This window comes from Ictidomys tridecemlineatus, chromosome X, assembly GCF_052094955.1.
Source record: "Ictidomys tridecemlineatus isolate mIctTri1 chromosome X, mIctTri1.hap1, whole genome shotgun sequence".
NCBI classification, from domain to species: domain Eukaryota; kingdom Metazoa; phylum Chordata; class Mammalia; order Rodentia; family Sciuridae; genus Ictidomys; species Ictidomys tridecemlineatus.
In genome coordinates, this window is record NC_135493.1 from 19,624,279 (window position 1) to 19,651,288 (window position 27,010).

The 27,010-nt window shown below is 38.8% G+C and overlaps 1 protein-coding gene and 1 non-coding gene across 2 annotated transcripts; one reads left to right on the forward strand and one right to left on the reverse strand.

The window, feature by feature from the left end:
• The first annotated feature begins 305 nt into the window (after positions 1-305).
• On the forward strand, positions 306-26,362 carry Frmd7 (FERM domain containing 7). The gene is made up of 11 exons (XM_040285581.2): positions 306-370; positions 1,182-1,224; positions 3,406-3,484; positions 6,127-6,224; positions 14,546-14,660; positions 14,850-14,997; positions 20,019-20,114; positions 21,617-21,780; positions 23,527-23,595; positions 23,712-23,787; positions 24,844-26,362. Exons 3-11 carry the CDS (start codon positions 3,432-3,434, stop codon positions 25,936-25,938), a joined length of 1,914 nt encoding a protein of 637 aa, XP_040141515.2. The 5' UTR covers positions 306-370; positions 1,182-1,224; positions 3,406-3,431; the 3' UTR covers positions 25,939-26,362.
• Trnaa-agc (transfer RNA alanine (anticodon AGC)) lies at positions 18,490-18,562 on the reverse strand. Its single transcript has one exon. It is a non-coding gene; the product is annotated as a tRNA-Ala (tRNA).
• Positions 26,363-27,010: the final 648 nt, after the last annotated feature.

Consider the following 27,010-nt stretch of genomic DNA (forward strand, 5'->3'; position numbering starts at 1 on the left):
CAAGGCTCTCTTTTTCCAAGAAGAGCTATCATTAAGCTGAGGCTTTTTCAGGGATGTTGCTGAAACCATGTATACATAGATGCACATATGTGTTTGTAAAGCTCCCAACATCTTTTAGGAGGAATCAGGTCCTTTAAATGATGTGGTGGGTAAAGGAAAGGGGCTTTAGGAGAGTCTTGCTGCTTCAACCCTTTATTCCAAACTGCAGTGACAATATAAGGTTAAGAAAATGCAAACTGTGCTGTGATCTCTTTGTTTTGTTTAGCAAAAGTCATCTGGAAAGGCACTGTTTAACCTGAGTTGCAGCCATCTCAATCTTGCCGAAAAGGAATATTTTGGGTTAGAATTCTGCAGCCATTCTGGAAACAATGTAAGTTTCTTTTATTGTAGGCTTTTTGTGTGTGTGTGTCTAGAAATGCTTGCAAAGGCAGTTTGCATCTAGGTATGTAGGGCTCAATCCCTTAACTGAAAAATGAAACACCATTTACATACACCTTACAAAGTGATAGAATGTAATAACTATGCCCCTTCCTCCTTGTTTATTAAAAGTCACCTCAGTTTTTCAAACACAAACTCTTCTACCACATGCTCCAGTTTTGTCACTCTCTGAACAGTTCTCCACACTGTATCCATTTTGACTTTCCAGAGGCTGGACCTCAATCCCCAGAATTAAGGCTCCTGACCTCCCCAGAAAATCTTTAGGGGATTCTTCATTCCTCTTTTTCAGTCCTAACATTCACGATGTTCTTTTACTGTGTCCTGCGCTGGCATATCTACTCCAGAACCTTCCCAGAAAGGCTCCTCAGGTCTATTAAACAGTCCTTTGGGGGACAGTAGGATTCAAAAATGGAGCCAAATGCCTTCATTAGTCTTTGTAGCAATTAATGAGACTTGTGTGTGACACCTTTGTCATCCAACTGAGGCAGGGGAGCAGTGATTCAAATGTCAACAACAAAGAGTTTATAGATCAACAACATTCACTGTCATTGGAAAAATACTAGTGGGCAGATTGTGGTGAAGGTACATCGTCTCTATGACACTGCTGTTTGTTTCCAACTATCTTTAGAAAGCTAAATAGTCCTGGTATTTATTTCATGTTGCCCTTTTTCTGGTACCAAAAGAAAAACTGCTGTGCTCAATGCTATGTTCTACCAATTTTTTTTTCATTGATGTTATTACAGGTTTGGTTGGAACTTTTGAAACCCCTAACAAAGCAAGTAAAAAGTAAGTATGGAAAATCATTTAAGGAATATAGTTTGCAGTTCACACTTGAAAAATATTTCAGCAATCCCACACTATTCCTTACCTTAACATAAGGGGAGAAAAGGACTTTGACATATTATCTCAATCCTTCATACATTCAGTATATTTGGCAATTTAGAAAATTGTTTTAATTTTGCCTGAGATGAAGGAGATCATGCCGCTGGATCTTTGAGTACATCTGAAGAACACTGGTAATTATGGCGCTCTGGGGATTGGCTCTAGGAATAGATCTCATGCTCTGGCACTGCAAATCTTCAAGCATCCTTAATGTCAATCTGCAATGCCATTCACTTTCTGCCTGAAGAGTCATTAGTTTTATGCCATCACAAACACCCCCCATTTGCTTCAGTTCATATTCGAGTGCCTTCTATGCATGAAATATTTCCTCCTATAGTTCACTATCTAGTGTGGTTGTTCTCAAATTTCAGAGTGCCTTAGGATCACCTGGGGTTCTTGCTAAAATACAGATTCCTGAACCTTATTTCTGGGTTGTCCACCAGCAATCTGCATGTTTAACCACTTCTGCAGGTGTTTCTGAGGCAGATGGACGTCAATCAACACTTTGAAAAACACTGTTCGGTACCTCTTTTCCTGGTTCCTCTTCTCCCACCTGCTCTTTACATGTGGGTGCTTCTCACAGTTCTGTTTGTTCCTGCTGTGTAATGATCATCTGTCACATTATTCTAACAGCTTCCAAACTGATTCTCCCCAATCCATCATCTACATTACTCCCAAAAGGGATCTATTGAAAATACAACCCTGACCACATTGGTCTCCTGCTTAAAATGCTTCCTGGCTCCCTTTTACCCACCAAGTAAAGTCCAACCTCCTCAGCATGATGACCCAAAGCACTGGTTTCTGACTACCTTTCTAGCTTTGCCCCTTTCACCAACCATTTGTATTCCTATCTCTGCTGACTTTAACAAAACTAACCTCTGGTGTAGGTGTGATAGATAAAATATAGGATGCCCAATGGAATTGGAATTTCAGATAAAGAATGATTTTTTTTTGTATGGTACATCCCGTGTAATTATTATTTAAATGAAATTCAGATTGAACTGGGATTCTTGCACTTTTATTTGCTGAATCTGGTAGCCTTGTTCCATTCTCAGCTCCTCTAGAAAGATTTCCTTGACCGTCTTCAAACTTTTTTCTCCCTTTTGTGCTTTCCCAGTACTCAGTGCTTACAACATTTTGTGGATTTGGATTTGTCTATCTAGATATCCAACTCACCTACCACATTGGCAGCTAATAGCTGCCTTTGTATTCCCCTTGGCACATGGTAGGCACCCAAGAAATATTTACAGAATATCATTTATTGAATGGCACTAATGCTATGTGTATGTAGTTACTTGTTTCTTCTTTTTAGGTATACATAACAGTAGAGTGTATTCTGACATATTATACATACATGGAGCATAACTTATTCTAATTAGGATCCTATTTTTGTGGTTGGACATGATATGGAGTTTCACTGGTCTTTTATTCATATATGAATATAGAAAAATTATGTTCAATGTGACTACTTTAATTCTTTTCTTATTTGTGGTGTTGGGGATGAAACCCAGAACCTTGTGCATGCTGGGAGAGTGCTCTATAACCGAGCTGCACATACCCTTGGCTCAAGTTTCGTATTTTCAAATGCAAGTAGGTGCAAAAATAGGTAGATATGGTTCTTCTAGTGTATATTTCAAGATATAGGCATTGGTCTACACTGCTTCTAGTTCCTTTATGAGAGTCTTAAGCCAAGTGATAATCATGTGTTCCAGCTTAACTTGGGTCCTTTTCTGAAGCAGGAATGCAGAATCCCAAGCAGCAAGTGGTAGATTTTTTTGAATAGGACATTTCTGAGGACAAATAGTAGGCCCCAAAGGGGGCACATCTTAAAAAAAAGAAACTATAAAGGAGAGTGGGTAGGAGAGGGGTGGGAAAACTTTTCCAATTCCTGTCCACATAAAGACACTATACAAATGAAAAATTGAATTTAAAATAAAAGTCTAATGGAAAGGACTAATAGAAAGGGGAGGAAAGTAAAGAAGTAGGTGTGGGTGGGTGGGTGTCTGTGTGTGTTTCTGTGTGTAAAGACCTGTAACTGTTATGATGGACATTTAATTACAACTTATGGAGATATTGTGTTTTAAGATCCTAAGGAGGTTGTTTTCAAATTTATGGTGAAATTTTTCCCAGTGGACCCTGGACATCTTCGGGAAGAACTTACAAGGTATAGTACCTTTGTGTCTGCTGCATGATGTTACTTGAGGATCATCATTCTCCATTGATTGGGAAGGGGCTTCTAGCTCCCCTTAGCAAGACTTGGCTCTATGTCACTCTCTGGGAGATGGAAAGGAGCAGGAGAGAGAAAGAGCCTGGCTGGTCTCTAAGATGTAAATCTTCAAAAGTTTGGAGCTTCAGGGAGAATGAGGGGTGATATTCTAGAAGTGGTAGCAAACCTGGCTGACCCTTAGGGGTTATGTTATTAACTGCTACAGCAATAACCATGCTCTCCCTCATAGCATGTTTCAATAAGTATAGGCATGATACCAGCTGATTTCTGTGAACTTTGAAAATAGGCACGTGTGTGTATATATATATATATCTCATAGGTAGAATCCGAGACATTCTGTAATGATGATGTATACTTATGAAAGATGCCCTTTGGAATGACAATGTAAACCTACTTCTGCAAAAATTCATTGTCAATACAATACTCCCCCAACCCCTACTCTGCTTTCTAGACTTAGACTCTTAAACATAGAACAGATCTAAGAGATAACCCAGTCCAACCCTCTTGGTTTACAGATGAGGAAACATGTCCTGGGAGTTAAAATGATTTGGCCAACATCACAGGATGTTGGCAGTTATTCTTCCTGACGTCTCCCCTCCTACATGGTTCATAGATAGTTCAACCTCACCCCTTTCATACAAGGAAACTTTTCTGAGAGGTCCTGCACAAGTCACTTTTCATAAGCCTCTCTCTTCCTATTTTTCTCTCCAGATTCTCTCCTTATTTGTGATAACCTGATATCTTGGTATTTATGTTAGTTCGCATTCATAAACCCATTTCAGTTAAGTTTTAAATTATGACCAATTTTGATGGAGATAAACATATTCTCTTCCTCTCCCTCAAAAAAAAAAAAACAACCTGAGAAAATCAATGTGATGATGAATGATTCATCAGCTGTTCAGAGGAAAGATTTGGTATTTGTAGCAGGCAGCTGCCTTCTTAACAGCAAGGAACGTGTCAAATGACAAGAAGTTTCTTTCTTGTTAGGAACACAAAGAAATTCACTTTCCTTTTAGCAACTGAACTGATTTTTTTCTCATTTCCATCTCTGTTTGAAAACAGGCAATGGCAAAGGTTAAGTTCCCTTTCGCTTTTCCCCATTGGTACATTTAAGAATACTTAACTGGTTGAATTCATAAGGATACTTGTTTGAGGCTAATATGTGGATTTCTGTGAGTGGTGTGCAAATATAATTTTTCTAATTGAGTCATTTCTAATGCATTAGGGAGCTCACAATTCTAAGGATTATAATGATTAATGCTTTTGTAAACTGAATAATCATCTGCTAAATTTTTCAATCTGTATTTTTGTCTATCACCTGCAATTAATTTTGATCCACCACATGGCCTTCAAGGCTTAATTAGTTACCAAAAAGGTCAACTGAACTTCATTTAGAAAATCACATTTTAGTCAGGAGTGGTGGTGCACAGCCATAAGCCAGCTACTCCAAGATGATGAGGCAAGAGGATCATAAACTAAAGGCTAGACTGGGCACTTAGCAAGACCCGGTTTCAAAGTAAAATAAAAAGGCTGAGGATGTAGCTGACTTGCAGAGTGCTTGTCCAGCATATATAAGGCTCTGGGTTCAATTCCCAGTGCCAAAAATGATTGTATTTTATATAGGGAAGCACCCACTGTAGATATTCAATAAATGTTTTAATGTATAAAATAAAATCAATATTTTATCTTGGACCACGGAAGAAAGCAGTGGTGGAGACTTTATTATAGACATTTTTTCCCCCAAAGTTGATTCTTCTTTGATAAGACCTTAAATGTGTGGGACAAATGCTATTTGTTTGGTAGAGGCCCAAATACCAACCTTCATTTTAAGGGTCCCTGGTGAGATGCTGGTGGGGAAAAAGGCTTAATTCCATTCAGCAAATGTTCCTTATGATACCTCTTCTGTGTAAAGTGTTGGGCTGGGCTCCAATGATAGAGATAGCAATTCAGGCAAAGGGAATAATGTGGGCAGAAGCCTGGCCCCAAGTCCTTGATTTCTGAAATCATAATCTTTGGGTGGTATGACCTTGTTAAATCATGTCACCCCTCTCTGTATAAGTGTAAACCAGGCTAATCATTCCTGGTCCACCAACCTCCTTGTTATTGCAGAGAGTACTTGATAACACTATTTTGTTTGTGGTGCTGTGAATGGAACCCAGGGCCTCATGCATGCTAGGAAAGCACTCAACCACTGAGCTACACTCTAGCCTTTGACTGTACTTTCTCAACAGTTCAGTACTGGCCTCAAAAGTGCCTTCATTCTTGCTGGCTCTTATTTTCTCTCTTGTTTGGAATGTGGCTTTGCTACGTGGCAGAAACTACCAGAGAATGATTGGCCACTTCCCTCAAGTTGGCGGGAGGATTTGGCCAGGGTGACTCCTAATGGCTGCAAAAACTGCCAAAATGCTGGATCAGCACTTTGTGGTCTGGGGCTGGTTTGAGGCTGAAGCAAATCTTAGGCATTACTCACCACTGGGGGTGCCATTCGTCTCTTGAATTATCTTGGGTCTGGCAGAAGTGAAATGCTCTTTCTTATTCCTGTTTCTCTCTCTAAGAGATTTTTCCCAACTTCTTTGCAGGTATCTTTTTACTCTTCAAATAAAGAAGGATTTGGCTCTAGGAAGGCTTCCCTGCAGTGACAACTGTACAGCGTTGATGGTATCTCACATCTTACAATGTAAGTAACTAATGTCTGCTTTGGGGCCTATCAGCCAGATGGAGACCCAAGCAAAAGAGCTGAACATCCCAGTGTGAATATCACTGTGTTAGGGCTTAAAAGGACAGACAGCCTGGATAAGATCTAGAGAAACAGCATGGTGCAGCAGAAAGAGGCTGCTTCATTGCAGCCATTGAGATTTGTATCAAATTCTGTTCTGTCTCTACTACTTCCTAACTGTGGAGGGCAAGTCCCTTTCCTTCTCTGAGCCCGAGTGTCCTTGTCTTTAAAATAGAAATAAGAATACCCTCTCACAGGGTGGTTCTGTAGATTAAAAGTAAATGCTGATTTTCTTTTACCTCAGTCCAACCTGCCCCTCCCACTGCCCCTGGGCTTGCTGTCCAGGAACTGGTTTGGACAAATCTGGGCATGGACTTTGCCAGGCAGGCACTGACTGCCTCTGTTTGCCCCCAGGATACATCTCTGGTATGTGCTCTCTGTAGCACACTGTCACGTTCAATATGATTTCTGTGTTGTTCTTTATCATGGTTTCAGAGAACAAAGCACAGAGTACAGCAGGTGGAGAGAGGCTAAAAGGGAAAAAGGCCCCAGGCATCTATTAGTGTTCCCCATATCCTAGCAGCCATAGTTGGACTAGGCTGAATAACAAAAGTAGGCAGAGGAGGCAGAACAGTGGGGGCCTGCCTGGGAGGGTTGACACTGGACAGGCCAGGCTGCTTCTGTAGCCCTAAGGGTAGGGTCTAGGCAGCTGAAGATAACATCTCTTCTTCTAAGGCCAGCTGGACTTTCTCTCTATTTTAGAGACCTCCCAAGAATACACTGTTCCTTAGTAATCCTGCAGGATCATAACTTCAGTTTCTTGTTTCATAAGTTCATTTTTGACCTCTGCCCCCTTACCTTTCTGCCAGTCCATAAATGGTTGATTTCACTAGGAACTCCAGAATGAAGTGCTTGGATGCAGATGGTGTCTGAATCCATGTTTATCAAGGGACTCCTGGCTGGGACAAGTAAAAAGAACTGAAGTTTATCTCAGCAAGGCAGAGGGCAGTAAGAGCAATAGTAATCAGGGAAGGCTGAGGGAGGAGGTGGCTTTTGTGCTAGACCTTAAAGAGAAACTGGGGAATTGGATAGATGATAGGCAGAGAAAACAGCATGAAAGAAATGGTGGTGGGGCAAGAAGCAGCATATATGGAGGATGCAGAATGTCCCAGTAGAGCTCAAGCATGGTGTCTATTTAGGAGAAGTAGTGGAAAGTGAAGCATCATTTTGAAGATCCTGAATGCCAAGGTCATTAACCATGTGTCCAATATTTTGTTTGGCACTGGGATGTGGGGCCTGGGTAGAGCAGATGGAGGAAACATTGTTGGAAAACATCTTTCTCCATTGGCTGCCTCTTAAAGTAGCAACCAGGAGGTTGGGGTTTCTGGGTGGCCTTTTTTGGGGGAGCCCAATTTCATTCTTAACAATGCTGCCTTATGTGTTTGAGCATTCCCTAGTGGCCAATTTCAGGCATAGCATAGAGCCCTTCAACTTTCCCAGGAGTTATTTTGTTTATCAATAGAAGCTCTTTCCATAGGGGAGCTGTGGAGGCGGAACTAAACTTCCAGTGAGTTAGCTTTTCATAATTGATCCTGGTCAGGCTCACTGGACACTAAGATAGTATGCCGGTCACAACCAGATTGCTCATTTATCTGTTCATTTATTCACTCATCCAATATTCGTTGAACACCTGCTGTATTCTAGGCATTCAAGAACCCCGCATCCTGACGTTCTTACCTGCTTAAGTCTGTCTTGGAACTCATCTTCTCTAATGGGACATTTCCTCTCAAACACAATTTATACATTTCAAATGAAGCTTCCCCCTTATGAACTCCCTTAGTAACGCTTCTTTGCCATTTATTCAACAAAAATTCATTTTTGCTTATCAAATACATGCCATGTACCAGATACTATTATAGGTAATTAAGGCCACAGCAAGGAATTGAAACAAAAATCCTCACCCTCATGGAGTTCACATGTTGACAGTGTTAGAAGGTGATGAGGGCAATGGAGAAAAATAAAGCATGGAAGAGAGATAAGGGATTCTGAGAGTGGGTACTGAATATTTAAATAAGGTGGCAAGTGGAGGTAAATGTACTGTGAAGGGAACAGTTGAACAAAGACTTGTGGGAGGTGAGAGACCAAGCCATGCGGCAAAATCTGGTGGAAGAAAGTTCTAAGCAGAGAGAACATTCAATGCAAAAGGCCTGAGGTGGTAACATACTATGTGTCTTGGGGAAACATCAAAAGCTATTGTGACTAGCTAGAGCTGAATGAGATGCAGAGAGATTAATCCTGAAGGGCCTTAGAGACCCTGTCTCTAAATAAAATATAAAAAGTGCTGGGGATTTGGCTCAGTAGTTGAGTGTCCCTGAGTTCAATACCTGGTTTTAAAAAAATTGAAAACCAAATCCTAGGCACTCACCTGTAATTCCAGCAACTCAGGATCCTGAGGCAGAAACATCAAAAGTTCTGGGCCAGCCTCAGCAACTTACAAGACCCTGTTTCAAGAAAAGAAATAAAACATATTAAAGACATACAGCTTGACTCTAAATGAGATGGGAAAGTATTAAAGCAGTTTAAGCAGAGGAGTGAAATAATCTGAATTAGATTTTAACAGGATCATGTTAGCTGCTGTGGTGAAAATAGATCTGAGGAGGGAATGGTGGGAGTGGGGAGACCAGATAAGGGGAAATTACAGGAGAGATAATGATAGTTTGGACCAGCATGGTGATACTGAAAGTGCTCATGACATTTGTCACCTTCTGTTATTGGTGATATTTACTTATTTGTATGTAATAGTTCTCTTCCTAACTTGTCATAGTTCTGCATGAAGAGAAAAACAAGCCCAGTCTTAGATGTTCTTATGTTTTCAGCATGGGGTCTTGTGCTTAATAATTCCAAAGTCTAGGGTTGGGGATGTGGCTTAGTGGTAGACAACTTGCCCAGGATGCGTGAGGCCCTGGGTTCAATCCCAGCACTGCACAAACAAAAAGCAAAAACAAACGAATATACTAAAGGACTTTAATATCTACTTAGTCACTTAAGAAGGAAGAAAAATAAGCCAAAAGTTTGATGTGTCATGTATTTTTTAATGGCTCTATTGATGTAGAATTTACATACAATAAATTCACCTACTTAAAAATGCATAACTCAACTCTGTAAATTTATAGAGTTGTGCAACCATTACCACAATCCAGTTTTAGAACATTTCTATAACATCAAAAGAGATCTTCTTTGATATAAGGAGAGTAACTAAGAACAGAGTAGGGACGAAGAGCATGAGAAGAAGATTAACATTAAACAGGGATGAGAGGTGGGAGGGAAAGCAAGAGAGAAGGGAAATTGCATGGAAATGGAAGGAGACCCTCTGGGTTATACAAAATTACATACAAGAGGAAGTGAGGGGAAAGGGAAAAATAATACAAGGGGGACAAATGAATTACAGTAGAGGGGGTAGAGAGAGAAGAGGGGAGGGGAGGGGGGATAGTAGAGGATAGGAAAGGCAGCAGAATACAACAGACACTAGTATGGCAATATGTAAATCAATGGAAGTGTAACTGATGTGATTCTGCAATCTGTATATGGGGTAAAAATGGGAGTTCATAACCCACTTGAATCAAAGTGTGAAATATAATATGTCAAGAAGTATGTAATGTTTTGAACAACCAACAATTAAAAAAAAGAGATCTCTCAGGCCCATTTGTGATCACACTCTGTTCCCGTGCTTGGCTCCAGGCAACCACAGTTTATTTTCTGTTTCTCCATATTTGCCTTTTTTGTACATTTCATGTAAATTGAATGATAAAATATGTGGTATTTCGTATCTTTTTCTACTCACCATATTTTTTAAATTCATAAATGTTTCAGTTTGTTCCTTTCTGTTGCTGAATAGTATTCCATTTTATGTATGTACCATATTTTATCCATCTAATCACCTGGTCATGGACATTTGGATTATTTCCAACTATAATAAATAATGTTATAAACATTGGCTCACCAGACTTTATATGAGTACCTGTTTTCATTTCTCTTGGGAAGATTCCTGAGTGTAATTGCTTGGTGTTGTGAAATACTTATGTTGAATATTTTAAGAAACAGCCAAACTGTTTTTCAAATTGTTATATTAATACCAGAAATGTATAAGGTTTTCAATTTTTCTATACCTTCATTAATATGTGTTTATGAAGACATATCTTATTGCAATTATAATTATCAGCATTTTCCTAATGACTAAAGATTTGACACCTTTTTGTGTGCTTATCACTGTTTGTTTTTGTAAAATGCTTATTTAAAACTTTTGCCTATGTTAAAAGAGTTAGCTTACTATCAACCTTTTTTGCAGGGGGAGGTGCAGGGTACCAGAGATTGAATCCAGGGGTGCTTAACCACTGAGCTACATCCCCAACCTTTTTTTTTTTAATTTTAGTTTTATTTTGAGACAGAGTCTCACTAAGTTGCTAAGGTTGGCTTTGAATTTGTAATCCTCCTGCCTCAGCCTCCCAAGCTGCTGGGATTATAGGTGTGCACCACCAGGCCTGCCTCATTTGAGAATTTAAGACATTAAATTTGTCTTTTGACCTTATTTCTGGACTCTCAATTATGGTTCATCAATCTCAACGTCTGTCCTTTTATCATTATTTACACTTACTTTATTGTTGTAACTTTGTAATAGGTTTTGAAATAAGCAACTGTATATACTCCAACTTTATTTTTTCTGCAAAATTGTTTTGATTAATTTGCATCTCCTCATTTCTATGTAAATTTTAAGCTTATTTATTTTTACCAAAAAAAAAGTCTGTGGGATTTTGATGGGGATTGTCCTATGTTTATAGCTCAATTTTGGAAAAAGTTGCCATCTTAACAATAGCAAGTCTTCTAGTCCATGAACATGAGATATCTTTCCACTTGTGTAAATCATTTTTCAAAATTCATCAATGTTTGTAGTTTCCAGTGTACAAGTCCTACACTTCTTTTGTTTGATTTATTCCTCAGTATTTTATTCTTTTCTTGATGTTACTGTAAATGCAACTATTTTCTTAATTTTATTTTCAGATTGTTCATTGCTATTATATACAAATATATTTACCTTTTGTATATCAGTTTTTTCTTGCTGAACTAATTTATTAGTTTTAGTAGTTTTGTGGGTTCTTTATGATTTTTGACATACAAGATCATGTTTACTCCAAGTAAAGACAATTTTATCTCTTCCATTTTTGAGCACATCCTTTATATATCTTTTTGCCCAACTGTAATTACTAGAACCACCAGTATCATGTTGGGTGAGATAGCAAGAACACATATCTTTGTCTGGTTCCTGGACTTAACAGAAAGCATTTAGTTTCTAACCATGTAGTATGATTATAATAGTAGTTATAAGATTTTTTTCCCATATTTTTACTGGTACATTATAATTATACATAATGTGAGGATTCATTATTACATACTCATATGTGCACACAAAATAACAATATAATTTGGTCAATAACATTCCCCAGTATTTCCTTTTTTCCCTCCCCTCCTTAGCCGTAGGTTTTTTCTTTGCTTATTTGTTTTTTTTTACAGGGCTGGGGATTGAACTCAGAGCCTCACACATGCTAAAGAAGTGCTCTGTCACTGAGCCAAGTGTTTTTACCATAAATGGGTGTTGGATTTACTCATTGCATTTTCTGCATCTATTCAGAAGATAATGTATAATGAGTTGGGGTGTTTTTTTGGTGTGTGTGTGTGTATGTGTATGTGTGCATTTGTGTCCTTTATTATATTAATAGGTGTATTACATTAATTGATTTTCGTATGTTGAACTTACCTTGAAATCCTGAAATAAATCTTACTTGGTCATAGCATACAATCTTTTTTTTTTTTTTTTGATGTTGGTGTATCTTTATTTTATTCATTTCTTTATTTGTGGTGCTGAGAATCAAACCCAGTGCCTCACACGTGCTCTACCACTGAGCCATAACTCTAGCCCCTGCAATGTTTTTTATTTAATGTCGAATTCAATTTGCTAGTATTTTATTGAGGATTTTTGCCTCTGTATTCACAAGAGATATTGACCTATACTTTTCTCTTCTTGTTGATGTTTTTATCTGGCTTGGGTATTGGGGTAATACTGGGCCCCTAGAAAGAATTGGTAAGTATGCCCTTCTCTATTTTCTGGAAAAAAAACTGTGAAGAATTTATATTTATTACTATTTTGAACATTTGATGAAATTAATTAGTGAGGCTATCTAAGCCTGATTATTAGTGAGATTTGTACATTTATCAGTATTGGTAAAATAAATGAACAAATAAATAAATTAACAAGTCATTGTATTGGCCTTTATAAATGTTTGATATATGGAGATTTTCATCATAATGTGATTTTGAAATATACATGTGTACCTTAATTGTCTAAAGATGACCAAACTGTCTGTCCAAAATACAAATAGAACACAAAGAAAGAAAAGAGAATATCAACAAACAAAAATCCTTCTAGCTCTCAAACTAGGTACCCTATTGTTCACATATTTTGCTTACCACAGGATTTCATGGAGAGTCTATTTACGCTTTTTAAATTTTTATTTATTTGTTTGTTTGTTTATTTATTTATTTATGGTACTGGGGGTTTAACCCAGGGGGTACTTTACCACTAAACTACATCCCCAGTACTTTTTATTTTTAATTTTGAGAGAGGGCCTCACTAAGTTACTGAGGCTGGCTTTGCACTTGCAATCTTCCTGCCTCAACCTCCCAAGCCACTGGGATTACAGGCATGCACCACCGTGCCCAGCAAGAGTGTATTCACTCTTATACAACATACACTTCTAATAGGTGTGGAGATCTGATTTTCCATTTTATGTTAGATGAGAATTCGATGACCAGGAAGTAATTCATATAAACCTGATACGAAAAAAGCAAAAACAACAATGGTAACAACAATTTAATAAAACAACTATAAAGAAGACAAAAGAATCCAAATGTCAAAGCAGCCTGAGGCCTTTTAAATTAGGGGCAGATAATCCCTAAATACCTCAATTGCCTGCATAGGCATAATGCTATAAAAAGTATTTAAAATAATAAGCTGGAGACATCTAGAAAAGAGTAAATTATGATCATGCATACACTGCTAGGTATTTGAAAGCCCAGAATAATTTCCAGAATGATTCATCTCCTGGGGATTCCAGATAGCTGGGGATTTACTAGATTTCCAATGTATAGAGTGATAAATTGGCTGAGACTGGTTTGCATTATAGTTAGCATGTTTATTCCTTTTTTCTTGATAATATATGATCAGAGTGGAGTGAAGTTGGGGGGATGAATTAGTCTACTAGGGCTGTCAAGGAAAAATACCAGATACTGGGTGGTTTAAAGGAGAGAAAATAATTTTCTTATGATTCTGGAAGTTCAAGATCAAGGTGTTGGCTTGTTTGGTTTCTTCTGAAGCCTGTCTCCTTGGCTTACAGATGGCTGTCTTCTTGCTATGTCTTCACGTGGGCCTTTTGCTGTGCTCACATCCCTTGCATCTCTCTGTATGTCCAAATTTCCTCCCTTTATAGGAACACCAGTCAGATTGAATTACAGAGCTCCCAATGTCGTTGATTTTAACTTAATCACCTCTTTAAAGGACTTGTCTCCAAATTGAACCATGTTTGGTGGTCCTGGAGGTTAGGATTTCCATATTGGAGAGAGAAAATTCAACCTCTAACAGGGGCTAGTTGGAAGTAGGAGATATAAGAAGAATGTGGGAAAAGAAAATCCCAACAAAACATGCAGCTATAATCTTGGTAATAGGTCTGTTGCTTACTATACTGAAACAGCATATACCAACTGCTCATATTAGAATATCTAGTGTCTCTACCATAAATTCAGTCAAAGAATAGATATTTATCTCTGTGTTCTTATTTTTAAATTTTTTTAGTTGTAGATGGACACAATGTCTGTAACTTACTATACTGAAACATCAATACCAATTGCTCATAATTTGAAAAATAGCCAGTCGGTCCTCCCCTACAGAAATACACATATATGTATAGCATGAAGTCAGAGGCATGGAGCTACAACTAGCTGCAAAGAAAGAACTATTTGGGGGAGATCATTAGGCTGAGTTTGCTCTTTGGAACTTCTAGAGCAAGTATATTAGGGCATCTAAAAGATGTAGGCTGTGACACTGTCCAGGACCTCCAGAGACACCTTGAGGTGTACAAAATGTGCAATGCTTCTGTTCATTTCTGTTTGCAATGGCTGAGTTGCTTAGTTCCTCGATGGCAATGTGAAAAATGTCACTTTCTTTTGTCATGCAGCAGAACTGGGAGACTTTCATGAAGAAACAGTCAAGAAACATCTGGCACAAAGCCGGTACTTACCAAACCAAGACTGTTTAGAGAGCAAGATCATGCACTTTCATCAGAAGCACATGTAAGTACTTTAACTGGCACCTGCTTCCCCAGTGGAGGACACTAAAGCTGGGAACAGATTCTTGAAAGCAAGCCCTTAAGCCTGAGAAGCTTCAGGCTCAAGAAAACACTGACCTCCTCATGGAGCTCTCAGAGTGGAGGTGTCATGCGTGCTGGATTTATTAGGCTCATAAATTCTTTCCCCTTGCAGTGGCAAAAATCCAGCTGAATCTGATATTCTACTACTGGACATAGCAAGGAAACTGGACATGTATGGCATCAGGCCCCACCCTGCCAGTGATGGTGAAGGGATGCAGATTCACCTGGCTGTTGCACACATGGGAGTCCTGGTGTTACGGGTAACAACTCTTTCCTTCCAAGTCCTTCAGCTTGCCAGGTTATCTCCACTCAAACTTGGGTGTCTGTTCCATGGGTGATCACAATACTCAGTTTTACCAATTGCTATAAAGGGAAATAATGCTTGAAAAGGTCAGGGGTAAGCCATCTCCCCTCAATGCATTTTGCTTCAAGGTGCAATCTGTAAATAACTATCTACATTCTAAGGGGTTCACACATTTGTTGAGGCCAACATGGTAGGGAAGTAAAGTCAAGAAGCTCTTTGGAACTTCTAGAGCAAGTATATTAGGGCATCTAAAAAATGTAGGCTGTGACACTGTCCAGGTCCTCCAGAGACACCTAGAGGGGTCCAAAATGTGCCATGCTTCTGTTCATTTTTGTTTGCAATGGAGGTGCCCAGTGCTAGCTGGCAGGGCATTAGTGCTCAACCTTGCCACTGACTATTGCGATTTACTGGTTCATTCTTTTCCCAGGACTTTGTTGTGAATAAATCACTTGTAAGAGAGAAGGGAGATGACCTAAGGCCCACTGACCCCCAAGACCAAATTAGAACTCTGGAGTTACCAAACAGGTCATGTAAGGATTCAGCTAAGAGAATCTTGGCCTTCTCATTTATTTGGTTATAAACTTTTCAGCATGAGAGTCAGTCACACTGATGAGCAAAAGACTCAATGGAGTAAAATAAGCAAATCCCAAAAAGCCCAAGACAAAATGTTCTCTATGATATGCAGATGCTATCACACAATAAAGTGGGGATACAAGTTCATTGGGTTAGACAAAGGGGAATGAAGGGAAAGGAGGAGCATGGGAATAGGAAAAATAATGGTATACATTGGACATAAATTTCCTATGTTCGATTATGAATTCAACACCAGTGTAAGTCCACTTCGTGTCCAACTGCAAGAATGGAAAATTACACTCCTTTTATGTATAATATGTCAAAATACATTCTATTGTCATGTATAACTAAAAAGAACAAATTTTAAAAGCCTCATATGTGTTTATCCAGGAGGGCCTTGTTACCCTTCCCACTCTAACCCCTGGTCCTTGCCATTTCTTACTGCACTGGAAAAGATGGGAATGGTAGCAAGGTAGAGCTACCATGTTGCTTGTGATTTCTTTCAATGTGATTATTTCTGTAGGCAGTTGGGAACAATACAGCTGATGTTACTTAGAATATGTTGTGTCTCTACCCTAAATTCAGTCAAAGAATAGATATTTATCTCTGTGTTCTTGTTTTTAAAGTGTTTTTTTAGTTGTAGATGGACACAATATCTTTATTTTATTTATTTATTCATATGTGGTGCTGAGAATCGAAACCAATGCCTCACATATTCTTAGCAAGTGCTCTACCATTGAAACGCAACTCCAGCCCTCTGTGTTCTTTATCATATTCTTTCTTTTTTTAAAAGGGTTTTTAATTATTTTTTAATATATGACAACAGAGTGCATTACAATTCTTATACACATATAGAACACAATTTTTCATATCTCTAATTGTATACAAAGTATGTTGACAGCAATTCGTGTCTTCATACATGTACTTTGGATAATGATGTCCATCACATTCCACCATCATTGCTAACCCCCTGCTCCCTCCCCTACACCCCTCTTCCCTATCTAGAGTTTGTCTATTCCTCCCATGCTGCCTCTCCCTACCCCACTATGAGTCAGTCACCTTATATCAGAAAACATTCACCATTTATTTTTTTGGAGGATTAGCTAACTTCACTTAGCATTATCTTCTCCAACTGCATCCATTTAACTGCAAATGCCAGGATTTTATTCTCTTTTATTGCTGAGTAATATTCCATTGTGTATATATGCCACATTTTGTTATCCATTCATCTACTGAAGGGCATCAACTACATCCTATAAAATTGAACTGTTTTAAAATGTGCAAGTCAGTAGTTTTTAGTGTATTTAGGGAGTTAGGAAGCCATTTATTTATTCATCCTTTTTTCAGTATATTCTTTGTGCATTCTGTACCAGGCACTAGGGCTACAGAAGTAGATAAGAATGATCCTGAATTCATAGCACTTGGTTTCTAATGAGGAGAAGACAGATAGTTAAATAAGTAATTACAAACAAGGGCCAGGAGTTTGTGCTAGAAGTGTAGGGCACTAAGATAACAGGTGAGAGGGCCTTAACGTTTAAGCCAAGACCTGAGGAAGTTATCTAGGCCACAGGGCCAGAGTTGGGAGTTAAGGAAGGTTGTTTCAAAGAAAGAGAGAACAGACAAAAGGCAGTCAAGAAACTAACATTGAATGTGAGAGAGACTTGGTCCCAATAGTGCTATCAGACTTTTAAATAATCAACAAACTAATAAATGTGGTGCTTGTAGGGAATGGTTAGGTGGGAACAAGAGTAGGGGTGATGGTGGTGAGAGTGAAACTTCTCAATGCTACATATCTTTTTTTTTTCCGTGTGTGTGTGTGTGTGTGTGTGTGAGTGTGTGTGTGTGTGTGCGTGTGTGTGTGTGTGTGCATGCGTTTGTGTGTTTTGCAGGGAGTACTGGGGATTGAACCCAGGGGCACTCCACCATCCCCAGATTTTTAAATTTTTTTGATACAGGGTCTTGCTTAAGTTTCTGAGGCTGGCCTCAAACTTGGCTTCAATACTATTTATATTTTGTGTGTGCTTTTGGTTTTCAACCATGTGAATGGATTACTTCTTGAACAAACAAATAAATGAAAAAAACAAGGTAAGCTGTTTACGCAGACCAGGAGATCCAAGAGAGTACAGGGGAGTTAGGAAGGGACATAGGCTGCAGGAATAAGAATATTCTAGAGAAGGCATTCACAATAGACAAGAAATAGAAAAATTGTGCTCTATATGTGTAATATGAATTGTAATGCATTCTACTGTCATATATAACAAATTAAAATAAAAAATAAATAAAAATAATAATAAAAAAGAAATGAGAGCCAGGGCTGTAGCTGAGTGGTAGAGCACCTGCCTATCATGTGTGAAGCCCTGGGTTCGATCCTCAGCACCACATAAAAATAAAGGTATCATGTCCACCTACAATTTAAAAAATATTTTAAAAAAAGAAATGACCTAAGCCTCTATTAACTGATGAATGGGTAAAGAAAATGTACAAAAATATACAAGATGGAATACTATTCAGTCATAATAAGAATGAAATGCTCTCATTTACAACAATATGGATGGAACTGGAGGCTCTTATGTTAAGTGAAATAAGCTAGGGACAGAAATGAAAGTACTAAAAAAGTTGATGTTGTAGTTGAGAGTAATGGTTCCCAAAGACTGGAAAAATAGAGGGAGGGAAGGATGAAGAGAAGTTGATCAATGTGCACTAAGTTACAATTAGATAGGAGGAAACAGCTCTGGTGTGCTATTGCACAGTAGGATGACTATGGATAACATTTATGTCTTACATAATTCAACAAAGCTAGAAAAAGTATTCTGAATTTTTTTAAACATTTATTTTTTTAAGTTTTAAGTGGACACAATATCTTCATTTTACTTTCATGTGGTGCTGAGGATCGAACCCAGGGCCTCACGCATGCTAGGCGAGAGCTCTACCACTGAGCCACAACCCCAGCCCTGATGTTATTTATTTATTTATTTATTTATTTTTAGTTAGAGGTGGACACAATGTCTTTATTTTACTTTATGTGGTGCTGAGGATCAAACCCAGTGAGTGCCTCATGCGTGCTAGGCAAGCAGTCTGCCTCTCAGCCACAGCCCAAGCCCCTGAATGTTTTCATCATAAAAATATTTGGTGAGGGTTGTGGCTTTAGCTCAGTAGTAGAGCACTTGCCTAGCATATGTAAGGCACTGGGTTCGATCCTTAGCACCACATAAAAATAAATAAATAAATAAAGGTATTGTGTTCATTTACAACTAAAAATATTTCAAAAAATATTTGATGAAATAGATATGATTAACCTGGCTGGAACATTGCACAATTATATATGCAGTGAAACATCACATGGTACCCCATTAACATATATCAATTTTAAGTTTTTATAAACAGCTAAAACACTAATTTAAAAAGTGAATCTTTTCAGCTGGGTGCAATGGCACACGCCTGTAATCCCAGTGGCTTGGGAGGCTGAGACACGAGAATCTTGAGTTCAAAGCCAGCCTCAGCAATAGTGAGGCACTAAGCAACTGAGTGAGACCCTGTCTCTAAATAAAATACAAAATAGGGCTGAGGATGTGCCTCAGGGGTCAAGTGCCCCTGAGTTCAATCCCTGGTACCAAAAAAAAGTAAATCTTTTCTTCAAAGAAAATGAATATTCTCAAGAAGGTGCTATCAAAGCTGGTAAGAAGGCTTGTCTATGTAGAAGGTATTTTGAGTAAGGAGAATGAGGAGAAAGGTGTAGATTTGAATGAAAGAGTGTTTTTTTGTGGGGGGGAGCAGTGGGAAATACAGCTGTATATTCAATAGAAAAGTAACAGGAAAACTCAGCCAAGACTTGATGATGCAGGCAGTGAGGAATTATTAAAGGTATTTGGGTAAATGGGGTGGCAGGAGAAATATGTCTTTTTTTTAGCAACTGACTCTGCAAACATGGGAAAGAGGTGAGTTTCATGAACCTATTAAAGTAATCCATTTCTACTGTGATCTCACTGTCTAAGCCAGAAACCATCCCCAGAGCAGTCTTGTGGCCCACCTGAAACACTTGGCCATAGCTTCTACTTAGCTCAACAGGATCATTCTATGCAAGAGATGGATCAAAAATAGTTTCATTCACCAGGGGCTGTGGCACATGCCTGTAATACCAGAGACTCAGGAAGATAAGGCAGAAAGATCACAAGTTCAAGGCCAGCCTCAGCAACTTAGCAAGATCCTGTGTCAAAATAAAAACAAATTTAAAAGGACTGGTGATGTAGCTCAGTGGTAAATTACCCCTGGGTTCAATCCCCAGTACCCCCCCCCACACACACCACACAGTCCTATTTATGAAGTGCATTTTCAATCATATTTGCCCTGTTTTACAAGCCAAATTTTGCTTACACAGACTGAAATCAGCTACATGTTTTATTACAGGGAAATACAAAGATCAATACTTTCAACTGGGCTAAAATCCGCAAGTTGAGTTTTAAGAGAAAACATTTTCTTATCAAACTTCATGCCAATATCTTGGTAAGTAGATTTCTAATAAATTCTTTTGCTTTTCTGTTCACTTGGAATTTCTTGGTTGCTTCTGCAAATGTTTTGAATATAAGTAGTGAAAAGCTGACCAGCCGTGAGGGGTGATATGCCCCCTCTCTTGCCTCTACATAACCAACCAGAGCTTTACTGACACTATTAGCAAAGACAAAACACTAAGAAATCTGATTTGTAGTTCAGAATGAGTAAAGTAAGGGAAATCTCTGTGGAAATAGTTTTTGAGGGGTTTGATGAGTCAAATGGGAATGAATGATTAGAATTAGGACTATGGACCGAATCACTTGATGTTCTCCATTGCATTTTACAACATATATCTTTTTTAGAGGTTTATTTATTTTTATTAGAGCATTATAGTTATACATAGTAATTGGCTCATGGTGAAAATTTCATATATTCATGGAATTCAAATTCAATTTCCCCTTTCCCTTCCCCTCCTGCCTTCCTCTGTAACTTTACCTATTTTTCTTGAGAAAAAAATTGTTGAGCATCTACTACATGCCAAAGCCAAGCAGGATATGAGAAGTGGGTATACACATAAGCAAAATAAGTAATCATTGGGCAAGTTTGCATCATACAAGATGAGACAAAGATGTGAGAAATGATATTGTTTTATAACCATAAAGGAAATGAAACATGTGTATCAAATAATTTTTGACCTACAGAAGGTCCGTTTGGGCTTCATTCTCTGAATCTTGGCATTATATTAAAGTGTTCATTTGAGCAGTTAAGGAGACTGTATCCAGTGGGAAATTCATGGTCAGCCGCAGGGGCTGTAAGTAGGAACCTGGAAAGAAATGAGACAAGTGGGAAGGTCAGTGCAGTGGGTTGGTGGGGCTGTGGAAAATGTGACTGTAATCATGCCATGTAGCCTTGGGCTAAAGGGGGTATATAGTGAGTCAGGGGATGGGAAGATCTTGAACTTTAGGTTTGGAAGGCCAAGGTCCCCAAAGACAGATTGAAATATGTTAAAAGAGCAACACAGAACATCATAGAGCAAGATAGCATCTAGAGGAAGAAGTGTTTCTTGCTGGTAAGTTAAAAAGCTTCATGGACATGTAATCATCCTATAAACCCTTCCATCTGTAAGGAAATCTCCTCCTCCCTCCCCTTTCCTGTTGGTCATTTATAACTTCTTGTCACCTTGAAAGGATGCCCTTTGATGTTCATTTTAACCTGATTTACAACTTCATAAAAATGTTCCTGGCAGAGAAGGGGTGGGGGTTAAACAGTGTCTAAGGCTAGTGTGTAAAGCAACACTGACTTTTAGAGAAGGCTCTATTTGAGAGCAGTGGCCCTGTCTGTTCCTCTGAAGGTTGCCAATCATTTGGTCTCAGTAGGTGTGAAGCCTATGGGGAGCCGAGTGGGAAATCAGAAGCCCTATAGTCCCTGGGACTGAGAGCTTGGAAGGCATTGGGATTCCAAAGTCTTTAATATTCTGGAAGAATGTTTTGCTAGATGTAAATTGCTTTACATAGGCGTTGTGCAAGGACACCTTGGAGTTCACAATGGCCAGCCGAGATGCCTGCAAAGCTTTCTGGAAGACTTGTGTGGAGTATCATGCCTTCTTCAGGCTTTCTGAAGAGCCCAAATCAAAGCCCAAAACTCTACTTTGCAGCAAGGGTTCCAGTTTCCGCTATAGGTAATTAAATACCATGCAGTAGTATACTACTTCTTTTTAATAACATGGGAGGCAATAGGAGTTGTTCAAATTCTAGAAAGAATAAAGAATCTATTTCAGCCAGTCACAGTGGCACATGCCTGTAATCCCAGCGGCTTGGGAAAGTGAGGCAGGAGGATTGCAGGTTCAAAGCCAGCCTCAGCAACTAAGTGAAGCCCTAATCAACTCAGTGAGATCCTGTCTCTAAATAAAAAAATAAAAAGGGCTGTGGATGTGGCTCAGGGGTTAAGTGCTCTTGGGTTCAATCCCTAGTACCGCCCCCCCCCCAAAAAAAGAATTTATTTCAGTCACTTGAAAGATTGTACTCTTTACTGCTCACTTTTGACAAGATGCTCTAAGTCAATATTTCCCAATTGGGAGACAGGGGGATGGCGGCTTACCTACTTAAGGGGTTGGATCAGAATCACAACAAGGATGAGGGGGCATAAGCAGTTTGAGAAAATATATTCAATGAACCTATTGTTTGTCTTATATGCGACTTATATGCAAGACTTGGGAAGGAAAGATCAACAACATCCTCTGGTGATGTTAGGCAAAAGAGCAAGAAAGCACTGGAGGGGATAAGGGATTAAAAAGGTTGAGCAATATTACACTAGCAGCTCCTCACTACAGGTCACACCTTGGAGGAATGGAAGTGAGGTCGAATTAAGATCTTGTTTTTACTTGAAAACACCAGCCTAGGAATGCACTGCAAGAAGCTTTCAAAGCTCTTAGCTAAGATAAAAAATTCTAATCGAATGCTTCCACATAAGGAATTCGTCAAACAGTGGAAGTCTGCCCCAGTAAGAATTGAGGTATTTTTAAGAACGTATTTTTGATGGAATCTTTCCAAAATGTATTCTACAAATCCCTGTCTTCTTGAACAGATGATACTGTGCATATTTTGCCCTTTCCTTAATGACCTGAGTTATTATAAACATCACTTATTATCCTCTGCAGGCAGCTGTAGTGCAGTGACGGCCTCAGGGTGGGGGAGGCAAGTCAGGCCTTGCACTTCAGTGATAAATGGCTCAGACTTTCTGGGTTTTATTATTTTTGTGATATCTTTCTTGGCTCTTGTTTCTCCCACCAGTCAGCTGCATTTCTTTGCTAGTGTACAACTGACTGGAGCTATCCTCTTGTGCTGTTTAGTTAGCTGCTTTTTTCCTGCCATGCATTTGGGAAACAGATAATCAGTCAGTTGAGTTTTTAAAAAAATTTTGTTTTAGTTTCAGATGGATACAATACCTTTAATTACTTATTTTTTAATGTGGTGCTGAGAATCTAACCCAATGCCTCACGTGTACTAGGCAAGTGCTCTACCACTGAGCCACAACCCCAGCTCCAGTCAGTTGACTTTTTAAATTTGTAGAAATGAAATGTCTGGGGGGGCTGGGGTTGTGGCTCAGCAGTAGAGTGCTTGCCTAGCACGTGAGAGGCCCTGGGTTCGATCCTTAGCACCACATAAAAAAAAATAAATAAAATAAAGGTTTTGTGTCCAACTATAACTAAAAAATAATTTTAAAAAAGAAATGTCTGGGTTCTATGTAGTTAAGGTTGCTCTCTTCCTGGTTCTTGGATAGGTGGGCATTACCATTCATGTGATCTTCAACAAGTCATGACCTATGTAATTCATCTAGATGCTTTTGGTTTCAACAGTAACTGAGGCTCGAGTTTTAGTAGCTTATTGGATTATTTATTAATTATTTGAACTCATCTTTGTAATAGTGGAAGAACCCAAAGGCAGCTTTTGGAATATGGGAATAAACGGCAGTTGAAGAGCTTGCCATTTGAAAGGTACATGCTTTTGTTTCTCCCTCTCATGCTGACTTCAAGTTGAATGTACAGTTTCATACATATCCCACTATTCCCATGTCAGCCATTTCAATGACTTCTCTATTTGGGGATTTCAGAAAGCATTACCCGTCTCAGTATCATGAACGACAGTGCAGGTCCTCACCAGACATCCTCTCTGATGTGTCAAAACAAGTAAGATTTCTGAAAATTCCTACTTCTTTAAATACATGTAATTCATCCAAATTTCAAATGCTCCCAAAAATTGATTCCGCACAATCTCCCACTGTGTCTAAGGGTTATTCTGTTCCAGAAGGTTAGCCTCCTGGGGAGGGCTGCTGGCTCAACCTTTCTTGGCCAAAAGAAGACCATTTAGTAAACTCCCACTGGTGTGTACCTTATAGACTAAAAGGCTCTGGCACATTTTCAAATTGTAACCAGTATTGTTAACATCTTGCAAAATGAAGATCCAAATCAATTTCTATGGCTTTGTATTTTTAAAACTAAAATCTCTGCTTTTCTACCTATGGAAATTTTAAGGCTTAGAGGAAGGTAAGAGGTCTGTGTTAAGGTTTTAAAATAATTTTGCTGCTTAACTGTGTTTAAGTGAAGGAGAAAGTTGCCAGTTTTATAGTATCAATCTTGTTAATCACTTTTCTTTGGATCTTTCTACAAAAATTAATTATATAAAAAATTAATTATAGGTCTCATAAACTCTCATGCCTTCATTTCAAGTCAGTTTTTATCCAAAAGCTATCAGAGGTATAATGATGAAAGGTTCTGTCCAGTATATGAAAATTTCATGCCATTTATAGACTTGTTCCCAATCATTTTACAGAAAATAGGGAGGAGGCTGGAGCAAGAAAGTTAGGAGACTTGTCTAAGGTCACACAAAAGCAAGACAAAAGCAGAGTCCGGACCAGGCAGGTTTTCTGGTTCATTGATAAGAGCTACTAAACGAAAACTGCTTGAAGTACAATGTTGCCTCAAGTCTATTGCATACTTGGAGGCCAGAAATGGGATGTAACTGAGAAAGAATAGTCTGTCATATTCTTTTTAATACACAATTTAGAAAATGGTACAAGTTCTTCTCCTTTCCATATATATTTGTCAATCCTGGAATATAACATGGATTGAACTAACTTTGTGGAAAACTACTTTTCAAAATTCTTGGCTAAGATAGAAGTGTGATCCCCACTCCAGTCAAATGGCTTTTTCCTTTTTTTTCACCAACATGTCCTTTCTTTCAAGGTGGAAGACTTGAGACTAGCATATGGTGGTGGGTACTACCGAAATGTGAATGGAGTACACGCATCTGAACCTGTGTTAGACAGTAGGAGGAGGAACTCTGCCGTGGAGGTGACGTTTGCAGCTGAACTGGAGCGTTCCAAACCAGAGGCGGATCCCACATCGTTACATCAGTCGCAAAGCAGTTCATCTTTCTCTTTTCTTTATTCAGATCCTGTCTTTAACACTGACCCTGATCCTCAGCCTGATCCCAGAGACTTCTTTGAGCAGAGAAGTCCTCTAAGCTCCTTCCGAACAAGCTCCAAGTTTGCTGACCATCACATAAACACATCTTCTGGCCTCACAAGTGGAGTGAGTCCAGCAAGGCAGCTAACTTACACAGATGTGCCCTATATTCCTTGTACTAGTCAGCAAGTGGATATTATGCCTCCCCAAGTCTTTTTTTATGTGGACAAGCCACCTCAGGTGCCCAGACGCTCTCCAGTCATGGCAGAGGAAAGGGCAAGACCAGACAACTACTTAGAGCCCTCTGCAATAAAGCCACCCAAAAGGAGTCCAAGGAACACCAGAATAAAAAGCTTTCAGCAAGACCTTCAAGAACTCCAAGAAGCTATGGCCAGGACTAGTGGTAGGAACAATATCAATTTAGATCCAGAAGAGGAAGACCCAAATTTAGAAGACGCTTTTACATATAACATTCAAGAGCAAACCCCCAAACGGTCCCAGAGCCAATCAGACATGAAAACTATCCGTTTTCCTTTTGGGTCCGAATTTAGACCTTTAGGGCCTCGTCCCGCTCTGAGTCGTAAAGCAGACCTATTTACATGTATGTTTGCAGAGCAGGAGTTCCCAGCAGTTCTCATGGATCAGAGCACAGCAGAAAGATACGTAGCTAGTGAATCCAGTGATTCTGAATCAGAGATTCTTAAACCAGACTACTACTCTTTGTATGGCAAAGGAAAAAAGTCACCCATGGCCAGAATCCGTTTGTCTTCTGGTAGTCTCCAGCTAGATGAAGAAGATGAAGATGTTTCTTTCAACACACCAAGTGCTGAAGACAGGACTTTACTAAAACCATGTAATTACTTCTTAGCTTAAGTATGAATTCTGTGAACATTTCTGAGTCAGTTCTATGTTAGAATCTTAGGTAGAAAATAAGGAACTTTCTTACAAACCATTTTCTTAGTCACTCTTCATTGGAAAGATTCAGCTGCTGCCTCATTCCCTGAGCTTCACTCTTCTGTTCCCTCAGAACAAACTGGAGCATGTCCTCTCCTCCCCAATACTATGGCAGGGTGTGGGGAGTATTTATCAGCTCTGTTATATATTTCTTCATAGAGTGATGAAAAATGCAGGGCAGGCTGTTCAATAGTGAATAGTGAGTATGGATTTACATATGGATTTGGCTTCTAATGACATATTGTGATTAAGTAGACTGTGGCTATCTTGGTTATTTTGTACATTTTTAAATAATACAAAATAAAGGCTTCAGTCCTCATTATTTGTGGGGGACCCAGTAAAAGCAGTCTTGTTATTTGCTAAGGACTTTGATTTTACCATTTTTATCTAGGGGAGCATGGCCCTCTACAGCCTCAAAAACAAGGTGATAGCATAGATCCTCTCAATGGAACGGATGTTTTTAGAATATAAGACTTGGCAGAATTTAAAGCCCAGGAAATTAATGTATTAGGCCCAATTTCTACAGCCAGATATGGGGCTGATGAGGATATTATGTCTGATGTATAATTTTTCTATTCTTAAACATCTACCATATGTAGTGAAGGAAACAAGCTAACAGATCAGTTTGTTGACTGAATGTCTTCTGCCAGAGAGGTTTTTTTTTTTTTTTTGGCCATATCTTGTTGCATGCATGTAGGCAAGAAAATGAGATTTTTTTAATAAAGTGTGATGGAAATCTACTCAATTAAAAAACAAGGATGGTCTTCCTTTTGTTTTAATTGATTTCAGAAGTGATTGGTTCTGGCCTATTAATAAGGGATAGGACAGTTACAGAATAGGGAAAAGAAGGCAAGTGAAAATTTATGGTCAGGATGGATAAATGGAATTGAAGGGTAAATATTAATGACATCAGACTGCATAAATGAACTAAAATTATATTCTTGATCAATTCAGAATTTCTCTAATAGTCCTCCTAAAGGTATAGCATTCC

What these genes read in the sequence shown, in the direction of transcription:
- Frmd7 (XM_040285581.2), top strand. Translation starts at nt 3,432, where the DNA reads ATGGTGAAATTTTTCCCAGTGGACCCTGGACATCTTCGGGAAGAACTT. An exon ending in CACTTTCATCAGAAGCACAT is followed by an intron (nt 14,661 to 14,849) that starts GTAAGTACTTTA and finishes TTCCCCTTGCAG; the next exon opens with TGGCAAAAATCCAGCTGAAT. An exon ending in AACTTCATGCCAATATCTTG is followed by an intron (nt 20,115 to 21,616) that starts GTAAGTAGATTT and finishes TGCTTTACATAG; the next exon opens with GCGTTGTGCAAGGACACCTT.